This window comes from Lissotriton helveticus, chromosome 2_1 (assembly GCF_964261635.1).
Source record: "Lissotriton helveticus chromosome 2_1, aLisHel1.1, whole genome shotgun sequence".
Taxonomy (NCBI): Eukaryota; Metazoa; Chordata; class Amphibia; order Caudata; family Salamandridae; genus Lissotriton; species Lissotriton helveticus.
The window spans coordinates 1,201,180,814-1,201,197,280 of NC_136059.1; the positions used below are offsets into that span (position 1 = coordinate 1,201,180,814).

At 43.0% G+C, this 16,467-nt stretch overlaps 1 protein-coding gene across 7 annotated transcripts in view; it reads left to right on the forward strand.

The window, feature by feature from the left end:
* The window catches only part of PPP3CA (protein phosphatase 3 catalytic subunit alpha), a 665,570-nt gene that overhangs the window by 562,800 nt on the left and 86,303 nt on the right, over positions 1-16,467 (forward strand). For all 7 annotated transcript variants that reach the window (XM_078676076.1, XM_078676079.1, XM_078676081.1 and 4 more), the window contains exons 9-10: positions 8,240-8,365; positions 12,469-12,543. In XM_078676076.1, the coding sequence (XP_078532202.1) occupies positions 8,240-8,365; positions 12,469-12,543 (201 nt within the window). The remainder of the gene's footprint in view (positions 1-8,239; positions 8,366-12,468; positions 12,544-16,467) is intronic.

A 16,467-nucleotide genomic window follows, 5' to 3' on the forward strand; every position in this document is an offset into this window, starting at 1 on the left:
CGTGCAGATGAAACCAGAAAGAAGTTAGCCATGGGATTACTGCATTGCTGCTGCCCGGAGAAACAACTGAGATCAAAAACTACAGAGTGTGCATCACCAGGATGTGCAGATGCAGAAATGCTTTCCTGCTTCATTGCTGGTGAGCCTATGCACGTCTGCACCCGATCATGCCCGTAGTGTGCCCTATGCAATCCCAGAGATCTCACATATTTACATTCTGTGCATAGGGGTGTCTGGTTTCAATGGTTGCAGGTGGTTATCCAGATTCTGCAGCCATTCCAATCGTCAATTTAGCCTTTACAATTTCCGAGATATCACAGTTTTGAATATCATTCATGCAGCTAACCTACTGGAGGTGGGCGAGACGCTAAAGGTTGGAGCCTGAGGCCTGGCTATTGCCAGCTCAAGGTCCTTTTGGACCGTCAAGCCTAAAACAAACCCACCTTTATTGTGGATGCTGCTTGCCCCCCACACTATCGTGACTAAGAGTTAAAAAGTTAGCATAAACTTTTGGTTTTAAAAGGGAGAGAAAAAAGTTTTCATCTAGCAGGTGAATTGTATCATGTGAAACTAGAAAACCTGGGACCAGTCCTGGCTTCCCCTTACGATCAACTTGTGTGATCCTATACAAATAATTTATTTTCCAAAGCCTACTTTTTTTATGATCACATATCGGAGCACCTTTAGTGTGCTCTGTACAAAAACATTTGATGTATTAAGATAAAATGTTTCTGCATGTTAATGAAATACCCTTTTAAATTTTAAAGAGACTATCATATTTCTCCCTGATGTTTTTGTTGTATGATTTAGATGCTCTTTTCGAGGCGCGGCTCGTGCACAGACTTTAAGAGCCGGCCCAGGCATTGGCTCGACTCTCCCTGTCCGTTTGAGTCGCCCACCTCTATAACATTCTGCTACAATAGAAGTTTCTAGGTGCTACATTACATTTTTTGTGTCCAGCAACAGGCCCTTAGGGAATTGCTACCAAATAGTACAGCATTCTCTGCATCTATGTGGCTTCTTGACCCATCCCCCAATGCTGAACAATACGTACTGCCTTTCCTGTGCTACGGAGAAAACACTGGCACAATCGGGAAAGCCATGATTAATGTCGCACAAACCTGTGCACATACAGATTCAACAAACGTTTGGCAACACAGACTTGACTAAAGCTATATATACAAGCAAGCCTCTGACATACATGGCAACGGACCCGATGCAGGTGGGTTACTCCCGATTTTTGAAACACAACACCCCTCCGCCCCCCAACTTGATTTTAACGGCCCCACCTGAAACGGCCTCTGGTTCAACATAATTCAATGGGGAAAATGCATTCCTCCGATTTTTTTTCTAAATCTTACACTTTCCTGGCCTAAAATGTTGCCATTTTTGCTCTGTATACACCGCCACTTACACGCGCTCATTTACACAGACAGCTACTGTATACAAAAGAAGGTTTGCACATGCAAATCCGTGCGACGAAACAGCAAATTAATATTCTAAAAAAGATAAATACATGCGGCACAGGCAGAAAATGCACTCCCCCTCCACCCCCCTACCACGACTGCAGTTGAGGGTAAGGGACGCGGCCCCAGTTTACATATAACGCCTTGTTGTAACTTAAACCATGAGCTCGTTTATGGAATCTGTCCGAATACCCGTCTCTCGATCCCACCCCTTTCCCCGATTAGTTCCCAAGCCTCTGTTCGTCGCCAGGGCCGATGCCCTTGCCTCACCCCCTGGCTGCCCGCGCTTCTCCGTCCTCCCTGCCCCTATCCAGCCGGGCTTGGCGCGGGCCTCGGGTGAGCCTCTTTCACCTGCAGCTGCTGACGAACGGGCCTCCCGCGCCTGCAGTCTCCTTGGACAGGGTCTCGAGCAGGTGCAGTGCTGCTGCCTCCGTCGTGCTGCGCCCGGTCCGTGCTGCTGATGATGCTGCAGCTCCGTTATTTTTGTACCGTGCGAGGCATTCTGGGATGTTCGCCGAGCGCTCTCTCTCTCTCCCCCCCCACCGCACTGCGCAGCTTTCGTGCATTTCTGCTGCTCGCCGGGTTGTGGGCCGAGTGCATCGTTCTCAGCTGAGCCTGTGTGCACCGGGGAGCCGTGATTGGTCCGGGAAGCGCCTATGGAATGCTTTAGTGTGCCTTAGTACACCTAAGATTGCCTTAGTACACCTAAGATTGCGCATCTTCTTGTTTCTGGGCGCTGCAGTGACTGCGGCCCGATTCTCCGCTCTGACAATTCATTTTAGTTTACCAATGTCAAATTTACACGTTTAGAATTCTAATAAAGATACAGTCGTTTAAGGAGTCTTACAAATGCGATGCACAATATCAAAACCGTTAATCTATCCAACGTCAGAGTAAAGTATAGAAGAACAAGGGGAACTCAGGAAGCTTGGAAGGAGAGGCCAGCCGCGGTGACGAGCCTCATTGTGAACAACGTAAAGTACCGCCCACTGGCAAAGTCACTAGGTCTGGTCAAGTCCTTTCAGCTATGGTGTACATAGGACCGAATACCTGCTGTGCAGCATGGCTGAAAGTTAGAAAAAACAAGTCAGGTCCCGGCCGCGCTGTGATTGGCTGACGTCACGGGGGTGTCCCGGGCCAGCAGCAAATCACAGCGCGGCCCGGGAATGACGTCACGGGGGTGTCCCGGGCCGGCAGCCAATCGCAGCGCGGCCCGGGACAAAGGGGCGGGGCTTAAAAAAAGCACCAGAAACGCCCCCGAATCGCGTTTTCGAGAGAAAGCGCGATTGACAGCCTCTGTCTCCCAATGGCTAGCCTCCATTTATGGAGCTAGCCAATGATAGACAGAGGCGGTCCAAACATCCCTACTGTAGACAATAGTTTTCGATCTGGGAGGGGCTTTGCCCCTCGCCAGGTCGAAACCTAAACACATAAATATCTGGGCGGAGCCTAAACCCACATCTCATCGTGAGATCTGATTGGCTGTCAGCACTTCATCCAAGAAGTGTTGGCAGCCATCTTGGGACCAATATACATGATCACACCTCATTAAAAAGCATTGTAGTTAATAGAGGGTTTTAGGACTTTAGTTACATTATAAATCATTTGTTGATGGTACCATACTCATTTTAGGAATTGTGGTGTGTTCTAAGGTGATTTTACCATGTGAAAAAGCCTTCTGCTGGGATATCATGAATCCTGTTTGAAAGAAAACTATTATCTCATGCTTTTCCCACAGTGGTTTGGAAGGGGATCTATAAGCTAAACTGAAAGCATATTTTCTGTAAATTCACATTATCTTTCTCAGTCATGTGAGAATGAAGTCTGACATTCTCAGTAAAACATGTACATCCAACAAGGACAGAGACTGTCAGTTGATTCCTTTGTGTTCTACTGCAGCCTCCTAGAGTGTTCTAAAGAACAACTAGAGCGCTAACAGTCCTACCTATTACAAAGGTATGGCACACCTGAATTCATCTTGATTGGAATAAAGTGGTAACTCTTAAAACATTTAATTTAAAAAGGAACAAAATGAGGGGGTATATTTTGCCAAAGAAAGTATGATTAGTGCTGCAGAAAGAAAAATTTTGAGTGACTTCCCAAATCCTCTTCTATTTCATTAAAAAATTCTGACATGCAGTCTCCCAAGATGGCCACCAGAGACAAAAGAGCCCAAATGTAGCCCAAATATCACCCAGATGTAGCCCAATATAGCCCAATGATAGAATGTCCCAGAGTGTTCTAAAGAACAACTAGAGCGCTAACAGTCTTACTTATGACAAAAGTATGGCACACCAGAAGCCATCTTGATTGGAATGAAGTGGTAAGACTGAAAACATTTAATTTAAAAAGGAACAAAATGAGGGGGTTCATTTTGCCATGGAAAGTATGATTAGCAGCAGACTTCCCTGGTAAGCAGTAGCTTTACTACAGTGATCTAATGAGCAACTAGAGTGCTAACATTCAGAATGTATGGCAAATATGTGACACATCTGAATTCCTTCTTGATGGAACCAAAGTAAACAAGCATTGAAAATGCAATAGATCTCGCCCTCGTTTAAGTTAAAGCCATTCTGTTTGTAATGAGGTGGCTTTTTAGCTTTGCTTTTATTAGTGTTTTTCATGTAAATAACATGCATATGTATGCATATATGTATATGTATGCATGCATTTATATTTGTATTTATATAGATATGCAGATTATATATGTTTATATATGTATGTATGTATATATGTATGTATGTTTATAGATGGAGCCAGACGGCTCCATCTATGTCACCGGAGGTTTGCTGTGATCAAACAACCTTGAAAAGCGGTGAACTTGGAAATCAGCTGTCCGTCAACCCACTGGGGTAAGAGTTCTAATCATTAGCTGCACAGCGGATCAACTCACTGGAGTAATACGCACCACTGACACTACGAGTACCAGAAGGCCAGAGTGCTAGCCACGCCCACTGGGGCAGGTGCTCGGCATAAATGAGTGCAGGACTTTGATACCGCTGATAGCAGCAAGTTACGCCACTGATGAAGGGAACATTCGTTCCAGAAACGCGTCTGGCTTTGACTTTGTATACAGATGGGAGTTTGTATTCCTGGTTCCTCCGCAGCTGTTTGAATAAAAGAATCACGTAATCTACGAACCTGTTGGCTTTCCTCACAAGGGCTCCTCTTTGTTGAACGGATATATATATATATATATATATATATATATATATATATATATATATATATATATACACATACATAAATGCATATGCATATATATGCATATATATATATATATATATGTATGTGTATATGTGTGCGTGTAGAGAGAGGTAGAGAGGTGTAGAGGTAGAGAGGTGTAGAGGTAGAGAGGTGTAGAGGTAGAGAGGTAGAGGTAGAGAGGTAGAGAGGTAGAGTAGAGAGGTAGAGGTAGAGACTAGTAGAAAAAGAAGTAGAGAGAGGTAGAGCGAAGAGAGTGAGTAATAGAGTAGAGAGTGAGTAGTAGAGAGTAGTAGAGAGCAGTAGAGAGCGTAGCAGAGAGTGAGTATTAGAGAGTTGTAGAGTGAGTAGTAGAGAGTGAGTAGTAGAGAGAGTGAGTAGTAGAGAGAGTGAGTAGTAGAGAGAGTGAGTAGTAGAGAGAGTGAGTAGTAGAGAGAGTGAGTAGTAGAGAGAGTGAGTAGTAGAGAGAGTGAGTAGTAGAGAGAGTGAGTAGTAGAGAGAGTGAGTAGTAGCGAGAGTGAGTAGTAGAGAGAGTGAGGAGTGAGTAGTAGAGAGAGAGTAGTAGAGAGAGTAGTAGAGAGTAGTAGGGAGTGAGTAGTAGGGAGTGAGTAGTAGAGAGAGTAGTAGAGAGTGAGTAGTAGAGAGTAGTAGAGAGAGTAGTAGAGAGAGTAGTAGAGAGAGTAGTAGATAGTGAGTAGTAGATAGTGAGTAGTAGGGAGTGAGTAGTAGGGAGTGAGTAGTAGAGTAGTAGAGAGTGAGTTTGAGAGAGTAGTGGAGTAGTAGAGAGTAAGTAGTAGAGAGTAGTGGAGAATATTCCAAAGTTTGGCACAGCACCACTTGCACAATAAGTCCAATCAAATCATATCACTTAGAGTCCTTATTGAAGCGCTGAATCTTGGTGTATATTCAAATGCTTTTATTTTCCTTAAGTTTATGTACCACAGCCAGCTGACGCGTTTCGTTCTGTACAACAGAACTTATTCAGGGCGTTCTTATTTCCTTCAAGTTATGTCGGTATCCTGCTGTCATATAACTAGATATTTCTTCCAAATGTTAGACGAGACGTAAGTACATTATTATTCCAAGTGACTAGGTATCAATTTTACCCACACAATTCGGGCAGACTTGAGTAATTTATAGCATCCTCAAAGTCAGTCTTTCAAAAATTCCAAAGTATAGGACATGATAATCCAAATCCAAATGTTTCTCAAGAAAAGTCATTTTCAATCGTTCGGAATTTCGGCGTTGGGGCAGATATGACCCAGGGACCCCCAGTATGCAAGGGGAATTAGTCCCCCCTCTGCAAACACGCCAGTGGCCTGCGTTGCAGAGAGGTGTAAAAAGAGGCATAGCCCCATTACACGTCTGTGCAATGCAGTCCCCTGGCGCATACTGGAGGTTCCAGGTGGGCTAGTTGGCCCCCAGGGACCCCCAGTATGCAAGGGGAATTAGTTCCCCCCTCTTCAAACATGCACGGGGGCTGCGTTGCAGAGAGGTGTAAAAAAGGGTGTGGCCTCATTACACCTCTCTGCAATGCAGCCCCCTGGCGCATACTGGAGGCTCCTGGTGGGCTAGTTGGCCCCCAGGGACCCCCAGTATGCAAGGGGAATTAGTTCCCCCTCTGCAAACGCGCCAGGGGGCTGCGTTGCAGAGAGGTGTTACAAGGGGCATAGCCTCATTACACCTCTGCAATGCAGCCCCCTGGCGCATACTGGAGGTTCAAGGTGGGCTAGTTGGCCCCCAGGGGCCCCCAGTATGCAAGGGGAATTAGTTCCCCCTCTTCAAACATGCACGGGGGCTGCGTTGCAGAGAGGTGTAGAAAGGGGCGTGGCTTCATTACACCTCTCTGCAATGCAGTCCCCTGGCGCATACTGGAGGTTCAAGGTGGGCTAGTTGGCCCCCAGGGGCCCCCAGTATGCAAGGGGAATTAGTTCCCCCTCTTCAAACATGCACGGGGGCTGCGTTGCAGAGAGGTGTAGAAAGGGGCGTGGCTTCATTACACCTCTCTGCAATGCAGTCCCCTGGCGCATACTGGAGATTCCTGGTGGGCTTTCAGGTCTTGTATAGTTAGGAATTAGCATTAAAAAAAACTTTGAAATTCCCTGAAAAAACCATAGGTTTCAGGCCTTATATAGTTAGGAATTAGCATTTAAAAAACCTTTAAAATTCACTCAAAAAACTATAAGTTTTAGGGGTGTTCTAGTTAGCTGGACATTTCACTCATACAAAACCATTGAAATTGCTCCTATATAGTTAGTTGTACTAACTATATTTCGCACACCCGCAATCCACTGCTGATGATGTCACATTACATCATTCATGACATGGTCAGTGACATCACTGATGACATCTCAAATGACATCACTGATGACATCATCCACGTGACAATCCCATACACCTTTTCACACACTAGTAAAATCTTTCATCACTCTTTGTAAAATACAGAGTATCATATTTGAATCCATTGTTACAGCAATACAAGTATCTAAAAACCCACTCAGTGATTCATAGATGTATACACACATCTAATCACCTGTAGATTCACTCATACATGCTGTCAATGAACAATAGAACACTATCAAAAATACTTATACACCTAAATTCCTAACTATATAAGGCCTGAAACCTATGGTTTTTTCAGTGAATTTCAAAGGTTTTTTAAATGCTAATTCCTAACTATATAAGGCCTGAAACCTATGTTTTTTTCAGTGAATATATATATATATATATATATATATATATATATATATATATATATATAACGTTCCAGTATACTGACATAAGAAAAAGACCACATCTGCCCTAGTCCATTGCCCATAATAAAGGCCCTTTGTAAGTGGGTTATCGGTCATTTACTCCACCGTTAGCTTAAACAGTTGCTGCATGATCATGTGGTTCTGCGGTCTGGAGTGCCCTCTTTTTAACATCTAAAGAGATCCTATGTCAGTGCAACCAACAGTTGTGCGTCTTCTACACCCGAGGGCGTGTAAAGAAAGACAAGAAAATGGCATCCGCATGCAGGGTTGGTGCCATTATGCGATTCTGCTTTGTCACTTCCGGTCCGGAGCCAACGCATAGCTTCACAGTGCCACCTAGCGGGTGCACTACTATAAAATTCTCCAGCTCCAGTCTGTCGCCTAGAGGATATTTTATGGGGTGGCATTTGCTGTTGGAGTATCCACTCGAAAGAGCATTGCCGAGTATAAGTAACTTGTTCATCTCGAGTGTCTTTCCCTAAAAGCACTTCCATTGTGTGATATGCATAATGCTTGTCAATCCTTCCTTATTATGTCATCGATAATCATGCCAACAATATTAAATTGAAAATGTTTAAAAGCAGCTAAAAATGTTTTGGTCAGAAACAGTGTATCTATTGCTCCCCGCAGGTTCCAGCACCCCATTCTTCCAGTTATTATATGCTTCGCCCAAGGGCCTTGTTGAATGGCTTGATACCGCTTCTCATTTTAAAGTGTGACACAGAAGAGTGTTGGCTCAGTGCTGTAGTTGTGATGTTGGCATGGAATCGCAATCGTGGTAGCATTGCATTTCAACTCTTTGTTTGGTTACAGCTGCAGTATTGAAATACGAGAACAACGTCATGAACATCCGACAATTCAACTGTTCTCCGCACCCCTACTGGCTTCCAAACTTCATGGATGTTTTTACCTGGTCGTTACCATTTGTTGGAGAGAAAGGTATGAAATTGGCGTAGTGAAGGCATGTTGACAAAACCCAGTTGGACGTTGGAAGGTGGGTATGACTCAACTAATTGCGAGCCATCTGCACTTTAACAAAGCAGTAGTAAAATCACATCTGCTAAATGTAGCCTTGAAGCTGAGGTTTCCATTGTCCATCGAATCTTTTGAACATGAAACAGGTAAGAATTCCCCTTAGTGTGTTGTGAATAGCAGTGCACTGCAACCAATTTTCAGTAGCCTTTATGAAGCGATTGGATTCCCTCCACTCAAGGTTTCACAAGGGAAGTTAAAGAGCCAGCAGTGGCTTCCAGGCCAGGTCCATGACCGGCAGCCTACGTTCCGCCGAGTGAGTATATTTGGTAAGAGGTTCCTCAAGGCCAGCACAAAGAAAGTTGTCTCATCGAATTTATGGTGGTCATCACCAGTGATACCACACGCTATCAGGTGCCTCCTGTCTGAAGTTTATCACTGCATTTTTTTAAATGATTTTTACTATCAAGATTTTTACAAAAAGAATAGCCTTTCGACATTTGTTCGGTGGGTTACAACCACTCATTGTTGCTGCTTCAATAAAAGCTTCATCCCAGCCAGCATTGGCGGCAGTGTCGTCCCACTGCTTTTAAGCAGTGCCAAGTACAAACATAAAATGGTTATAACTTTTGCGTTATTATTATTTTATTCTTCGTGTCCTGCTGCTTTGTGGGTGGGGCTGCTCTGCTCTCGGAGCAGAGCAGGGGAGGAGTGATTTTCCCACTCCTAAGTGCACAGTGACTGTTTGGTCAGCCCTCTTGGGCCACCCAAACAAGTCATGCGCACTTTGTCCATTCTCTATGCAGACTGCATTACAGCATGCGTGCAGAACATGCCCACCCCTCCAGCCCCTGGCTGAGCGCTGTGTCCCGATGCTCATGTGATTGGCTTAGGGAAGGGAGCCTAGCTGCCTGCTTCCTGTTCCTGGAGGCAGGAGAGCAGCAGCAGAGACGAGGGACCTGGCCTCAAGGTAAATTTTCTATTATTTTATTCCACACACCTCAGCCACCCACCAGCCATTCCGGCTGCCACTGCCAGTCAGTCGATCTCCAGCGTCCTTCCTATCGTTATTCGTTAACGGTACAAATTAAATACTTAGCACATTTTCGTAATTCCATTCAGCTGCAACGGGACTTGTGAATACAGGAGGAAATGACAAAAGATAGAAGTTTTTGTATTCTTTAACCCCTTCCACGCTCATGACGAGCTGGGCTCGTCATGAGGTAGCCTCCTCGCACGCTCATGACGAGCCCAGCTCGTCACGTAACATGCGTTTCCGCAAATCTCAGCGTGCGAGCGGAATTCCTCCCGCACGCATGCGGTTAACAAGATGTTAAGAGTTTCTAGGATGGCCATGCTGCCGAGATTTTATCAATGAAACGCAAAGAGTTTTATGTGAGTTAGTTGCACCGCTTTAAAATCTACACATCTAAATTGGAATGGTTAGGGAGGGGCTACTTCTGCCAGTGGCATCACTACAAGGCCAGAGTGGGCAGTGGAAGTTGCCAGGAGGTGGGTTCGGACTGCATATGACCAAAGAGTATTTCTGAATGTAAACTGTGCCTAAACTGTCACTGAGGTCTTCACTCTCATGGCATTCCCACACTCATTTGACAATCGGTGGGCTCCATCAAGTCTTTAATTCCTGAATTATAAGGTCAGTGGATTTCCCACAGGCCCTGCTTTGTTTCTCAAGGTGAAATTCATGCAGAATGAGGAATTACAATGTGGATTGCATCTGTGATTACTGATTCCACTGGTACATCCTCGCTTTCCAGGGGATCCTAAGGGTTCCACCTATAATTTGTTAACCCTACCCCCCCAGAGGTATCAGTACCTTGCTATCTGTAACTCGATGATTAGATTTGGCTAAATCGATCAGCCCTGTAATGGGGACCCTCAGTAGAGACGCCACTTAATAGTTCACCTGTCGCAATTGGATGTGTCAGTTCTAGGAAAAACATTTTCTGTACAGTTCACATTTGAAGAGCGAGCTTACCTATCTATGCAGCATATAATGACTCTCCAAGTATCGTCCCCACTTATAGGGACTTAGTCATTATAGAAAAAGGATATCAAATTGGCACCTCCCAGACTCCTCGCTGGGTAGATAACTACTTTGACACATACAGGTGTTTCCTACAAACCATGTGTGCCCCAATAACCCACCAGTTGTTCACGATAATGCACAGATCACCGATTTTGCAGTACCGAGGTTTGCAATTGACAAGGTAGTGCTACTTTCTGATTCTCAAGAGTTTCGTTTGGGTCCGAGGAATGCCCATTAAAAGTCCTGCTGTGCAGCATGTGCTAAAGAGTTCTGGACATTCCTACCTGCCCTACAGATTCCTAGAGGAATTGGTTTCCAGAAATTCTAACCGGATTTGAGTAAAACCCCGTTCCTTTTTCTGTTATTATTGTTTCCTTTACTACCCTTAGATCTGACTAATTAGCAAGATTTTGATGGAAAATGCATTTGTCTCCTTGTACAAATAGGATTGATAAAAACTGAAATCTTAGTTATTTCAGTGCGGAGGTGAAGGGACCCTCCTGAGCCAATGAAACAGTGGTGTGTCATACCTGGAAGAGATGAACCCTCTTGTACTCACCACTGTAAAATCACAATAACTTGGTGGAAATTTCATCCCAGCCAGTTGTGCTCTGGACCAACGGCAGAGCATAAAATGAAACTTCTGCTTCCTAGAAGCGACTTTTTCTAAATGCGAATCTGGTTACAAGTTTTGCTTGCAAGGTTTCTTGAGAGACAGGTCTGCTGCTCGAGCTGTTACTCTACATTTAACTACTGTTTGGAAACCTGCCTAATATGGAGTTAGAAAGTAAGACTAAGTCTAGGGGTGTATGAAATTTCATAATTATTTTTTTGTGAAGTTTCTTGCACGTTTTGCGGAATTGCCCTTTTGGTACGAAATGTGGATTGGCGGTATTTTGTGTTTTTTCAAACAAGGGGTATGCTTTCCATGAAACGCCACACAAGATCTCAGCTACAGATATTTAAAGCCGAAGATCCCTCCTAGCAAGACATTTTCTGCACAAAGCAGTCTGTGTTCTTAAAGTATATGAAATCGCATAATATTGTTTTTTAAATGTTGTGAATTTCCAATGGCCTTAAATTCGGGACTTTCACTTGCAAATTTCAAGTTTGCCCAAACCTACTTCGGCCACGTTTCTGACTGACACGAAGGCTTGAGGCCAGCGTTCTGTTCTGCTAAGAGTAAGACACTTTTTTTCCTTCAAGTTAGTCACTCTGCTACAGCTACTGCCCAGAGACAGATATGCTGGCTAGGGCTTAAGAGTGTACACGTCTGCATGGATATTCATGTGCCACAGTGTATAGCAGCAAATCTCAGGACCCCTTTCTCTTCTCCTGAAATCAGTAATTGTTTTATAACAAATAGTTATTAATGTCTGAGAGGGAATAATTCATCATGAGCACCTGCATCCTTGTATCCCCTATACTCGAAGTTTTTTTGAAATGGTAATTTTCTCTTTGTTACACCAGAAGACCTAGTTCGGTTATACCGAAGTGTTTTGCTTCGAAATTAATACAATGATAGGCTAAAACATGCAAGCTGCAACACGTGTTTAATTAGGTGCATCAAAAGATTTTTTTTCTCAGAAGGAGTGCCTTGTTAGTCAAAACCACTTCATAGTGAGGCATTGTTCTAACTTTGGAACACGATTCCAATTTGTTTTATTCCGTTTTACTGAAAGACAAGAAATAATGTACTTCTAAAACCATGTTTCTTTTTGTCAAGTCAGATAAACATTGTCTTTTTTCAGTGACTGAAGCAAATAAAAATGCATGCAATGAAATTGTTCAAAATGTTCACAGGCCAATTAAAATTGGGCTTACTGAATGATAAGTGTTTATCGCAGCCCTATTTAAATCCTTGAATGTAAAATACAGAAGTTTTTCATTATTTACAGTACAAATGTATAGTAATATAGGGAACATATGTTAGATGTTCTTGAGCTAAATGGTTGTTATTTTTTTACTGTTTGGTATTACTGAAATTCACTTTGCTTCCCTCTTAACATTTCTCCTCTAGTGACAGAGATGCTCGTAAACGTGCTCAACATCTGCTCAGATGATGAACTAGGGACAGAGGAGGATGGGTTTGATGGTAAGGGCATTATGTGGTTTGTTGATTTGTGTGCTTTGAGGAGTTTTTGCAGGCCTGGGGAATGATGAGAATGGTTTTCTATCCATGTTTGCCTTCCCTAACCTAGTTTGTGCAACTTAAACCAACCAATTTCCCAAATTCACCCGAGAAGCTTGATGCATGGCTTTTGTCGTGTCCTAGGAAATTGAATGGATAGCTTCCAAATATGGGTAGCATGGTTTCAACACATGCTGCCTGTTTTGGAATGGAATGATGTGTTGATTTTGCATTTTCTGGTGTAATTTCTGCCATCATATTTCTCTGATCACTGAATACCTAGTTTTAAATATTCAAGGTTGGTAGTGATGATATAGAAAATCTTTAGCCTGTGCATTTGAGTTGTGCTCATGTAGCTTGTGTTTGACAATCGGTTTTGCTCCTGGTGGCTATTACAACAACCTTCATTTTAAAACTTGCCGCATATTGCTAGAGTTGGCAGAGGACTCCATCACAGACATTAGTTTGTAATTCCATTTGAGGGCCACTATTGATGCGATTGTGCAATTCAACCCTCTTATTTTGGAACATGTGTAAATTTGCACATTTAAAGATGAGGTTATTTGCAATGTCCTTTATTCTTTTCTTTGGATTGTCACCGGGGATCTAACTGTTCCTCTTTTGTGGTGTTGGCCCTTTTTTTGTTATTATTTTACAGTCTCAGGTCTTATAATTTCTTGAATGGTGGAAATGATGCTGTTTGTAGCCACCTAGTTATCAAACTGCGCTGAATTGTTTTCTGCTAGCTGACTAATTAAATCATGGTGGGATTTTTCTACACCAGCCTCTGAGATGGGATTTATTCTAATTTTTGATCTTAGCTCAGTCTCTGAAATGAAAATATTTGCTGTGGAAGTGCGTGGAAGTTGCATGGTTGTAGCAGACATATTGCTACAATCGCAGACAAATGAACCCCTTCCCCCCAAAATTACATTCTCCATGTTTTTTTAACTTGGCAGGTGGAACTCAGTCTTGTACAGTGAAGGATTTGAGTCTCCGCAGACGCTGCCTATTGGATGAATTAGCCAGGATGAGTTATTGGTTCCAACTTGTCTCAATAATCTCTGCTGTTACTACTGGTATAACATAGTTCTCCCTGACTTAATTCAGCTTTGTGGACAGTCTTCTCAACCCTGGAGTACTCCGAACATAAACTGTTTTTATTGGCTAAACATTGTATGCAGATTACAATTCTGATCATACCCTATCAGTGATGCACTGGAGGCGTGACCGGCCGGATCATGAAGTCTGCTGGTGGTGCGAGTGGTGTTTGTGCTTCTCATAGCACATAGGATGGTTGCATCTTTTGGGAGTTTCTGATCTGGGCGTTAGTACTATGGTGCTAGGGCCATCACTAAAGAAAAACCTAAAATTTCAGCTGAGCGGCTTTGCTTAATTGAAATGGGTAATTTTGTTGCCACTCATTATTCTTTTAGTCATGACAGCATTCCTATTGAAAGGTACCCAATGGATGCTTTATTCCAGGATAAACCATGGAGTGCGATCAACAAAATAAATAGTGATTCTGGTGTGGCTTCACCGACAGTTTAAGAAGACTCACCAGTGCTATTTGATGCACGTTTGGAACGTTGCATTTATTTTCTAAGTGTCTCCCAGTGACTTAAAGACATCTGCAGCCTAGTATAGGATAGATCCCTTTTGTAAATGTCTGACATCCTTCTTCCGGATTGAATAACTCATTGTTACGTAACCCAATCAAATACTGTTGTTACTACTACTACTTTGCAGCTACTCAGACACGTGAAAATGAGTTGATGCACTGTGGCGTAGACCAGAGTAGCATGGAGACTAAGAGCAAGCCTTTCAGTTAACGGTCAGTCAAATGATGCAGCTAGTAAGAAAGTAGAAAATCACAGACATAAGTGAAACATCCCATCTGACTGGCCCCCCGTTGCACGGTAACTATTCAAATATTTCTGAAAATAAATGCACATTAAAGTGACACCCAGATGAAGGTACGAGTTATTTGCTTCATTTCAGAAACCTTAACACCTCAGCAAGGATTGCTGGAAATAGAACATGAGTCACCCAAAACCTTTGCAGAGATACTGCAGCCGGTACTTAAATCCACAAAGCTTGCGCAGTGGACTCGTTTGAAGGCCTTGGCTTAATAGATGAGACCGAGAAAGAACACCTAGCACAGTGTGGTTGTTTTCTGTAACTTAATCCTATATTTTTGTAATTAAGCCTAGTATCCAACACTCCGACTTGTGGCTTCATTTTCAGGGTTACTTTGTCTTTCACTTATGTGTAACTATTGTGAGGTGTTTAGCATAAGGGGGTGAAGACATTCCTCCTTTTAATGTGCAATATGTTGGAATGTGAAGTGATTAGTGCCACCTAATGGTTTATGAATCTGTATGACATGTCTTTATGTAATGATGATATATCGAGAATACCTGTGCAATTTTACAAACATTTTTTGTTAAAAAAAGGCTTCTTTAAATGTTGAATTTGTAACCCTTCAGCCTATAAGATCAAGTTGTTGCTTCCTTCCCCCTAACCTTTTCCCCTTCTCGTGATGCCGTTCCTGCTCATTCCTCACTTTTTATGCTGCTTGTGTATCGATTTCACTACACTAGAAACCCAGTTTTACTCTTTTCTCCCTTACACACCAACGGTCTCATGATTCCCTCTGCAGATGTCATTCGACACTCTTTGCTATAAGTTTCGTGCAGATGCCTGTTACCTGTAATCACGCACTTGTTTCCCCATTTGTTTCGAATGTCAAGTGCGTTGTCAACAAATGGGTCTGTGCAATAGAAAAATGCATTATTATATTGTCCACCTTCAGACTATAAATGTCATTCATGATTTAGTTCTGCGTCGTTCGGCTATTTGACTTGTATTGTTAGATGGGTGCAATGTGCCATATTCATATATCAAGCCTTTGATGCAAATAGCCTTATCAGTCTAAGGTTATCAGGTTAATTAAATGTCTTCACTCACATTCTTATTTTGAGGAGGGGGTGGGTCAGTTGAGGATAAGAATGAGTGTTTAGAAGCCTTAACATAGACCTGGCCTCTACACCTGCCTCTACCTAGACCCGCCTGCGTGGAACCACTCCCTTGACTAGTTCTGGGTCCAGTGTCTTTGTTATGAGATAGGAAAGTGTACACCATTGCTCTGTAATCTCCGGTTAAAGAGTGAAGTTTGGCTTACCATACCATCATAGGACTGCCCCTACACAGTGCCTCTAGTGTCTAAACTCTGGTTATCTCCTCACATGTAGCATGTCTAATCAATTTTGAAGACTTCTACACTGTCAAGGCACTTCTGGTTGTCAATACATTTTCTTGAATTAGATAAGTATTGGATGCTTTTGGTGGCATCAAACGAAGATCCATCTGACTTAGGAACCTGTTCCTTTTGGAAATGGGCAGATATCCTCCCAATTCTTATCCCACAAAGGCAGGTCTTCTTTCTGAAGAAGGCGGCATTTGACTGTTGAAATTGTTGCTATTTTATATACATCTGAGCTGCTGAACTACGGTCATATGTGTCTGGGTAACTTGACATCATTGTGGTAGCCAAGAGACTTCAAACCCAATGCAATGTGAAGCAAGGGGCTTAGGCTATGCCACGTGATTTGTGAGAGGCCCTTAAATCCTCTGGGATTTTTCCTATGACGTGCGCTATTTGCACCTTAATTGGCCAGTTCTTATATGCAAGTTGACTGAACCATGCCCTGAATGCCCTGTATGACATAGAATGGTGCCTATCAGGAATCTGAAGCAAAACACTCTTCTCTTTGGATAAGATGTTCCGGTATTTTGACTGTCTCCTTCTCTAGGGTTCTCTGAATTAGAAAACTCCATCCACTTGAGGACGTGTATGCTACAGCACTCTGCAGATCTCACAACAGT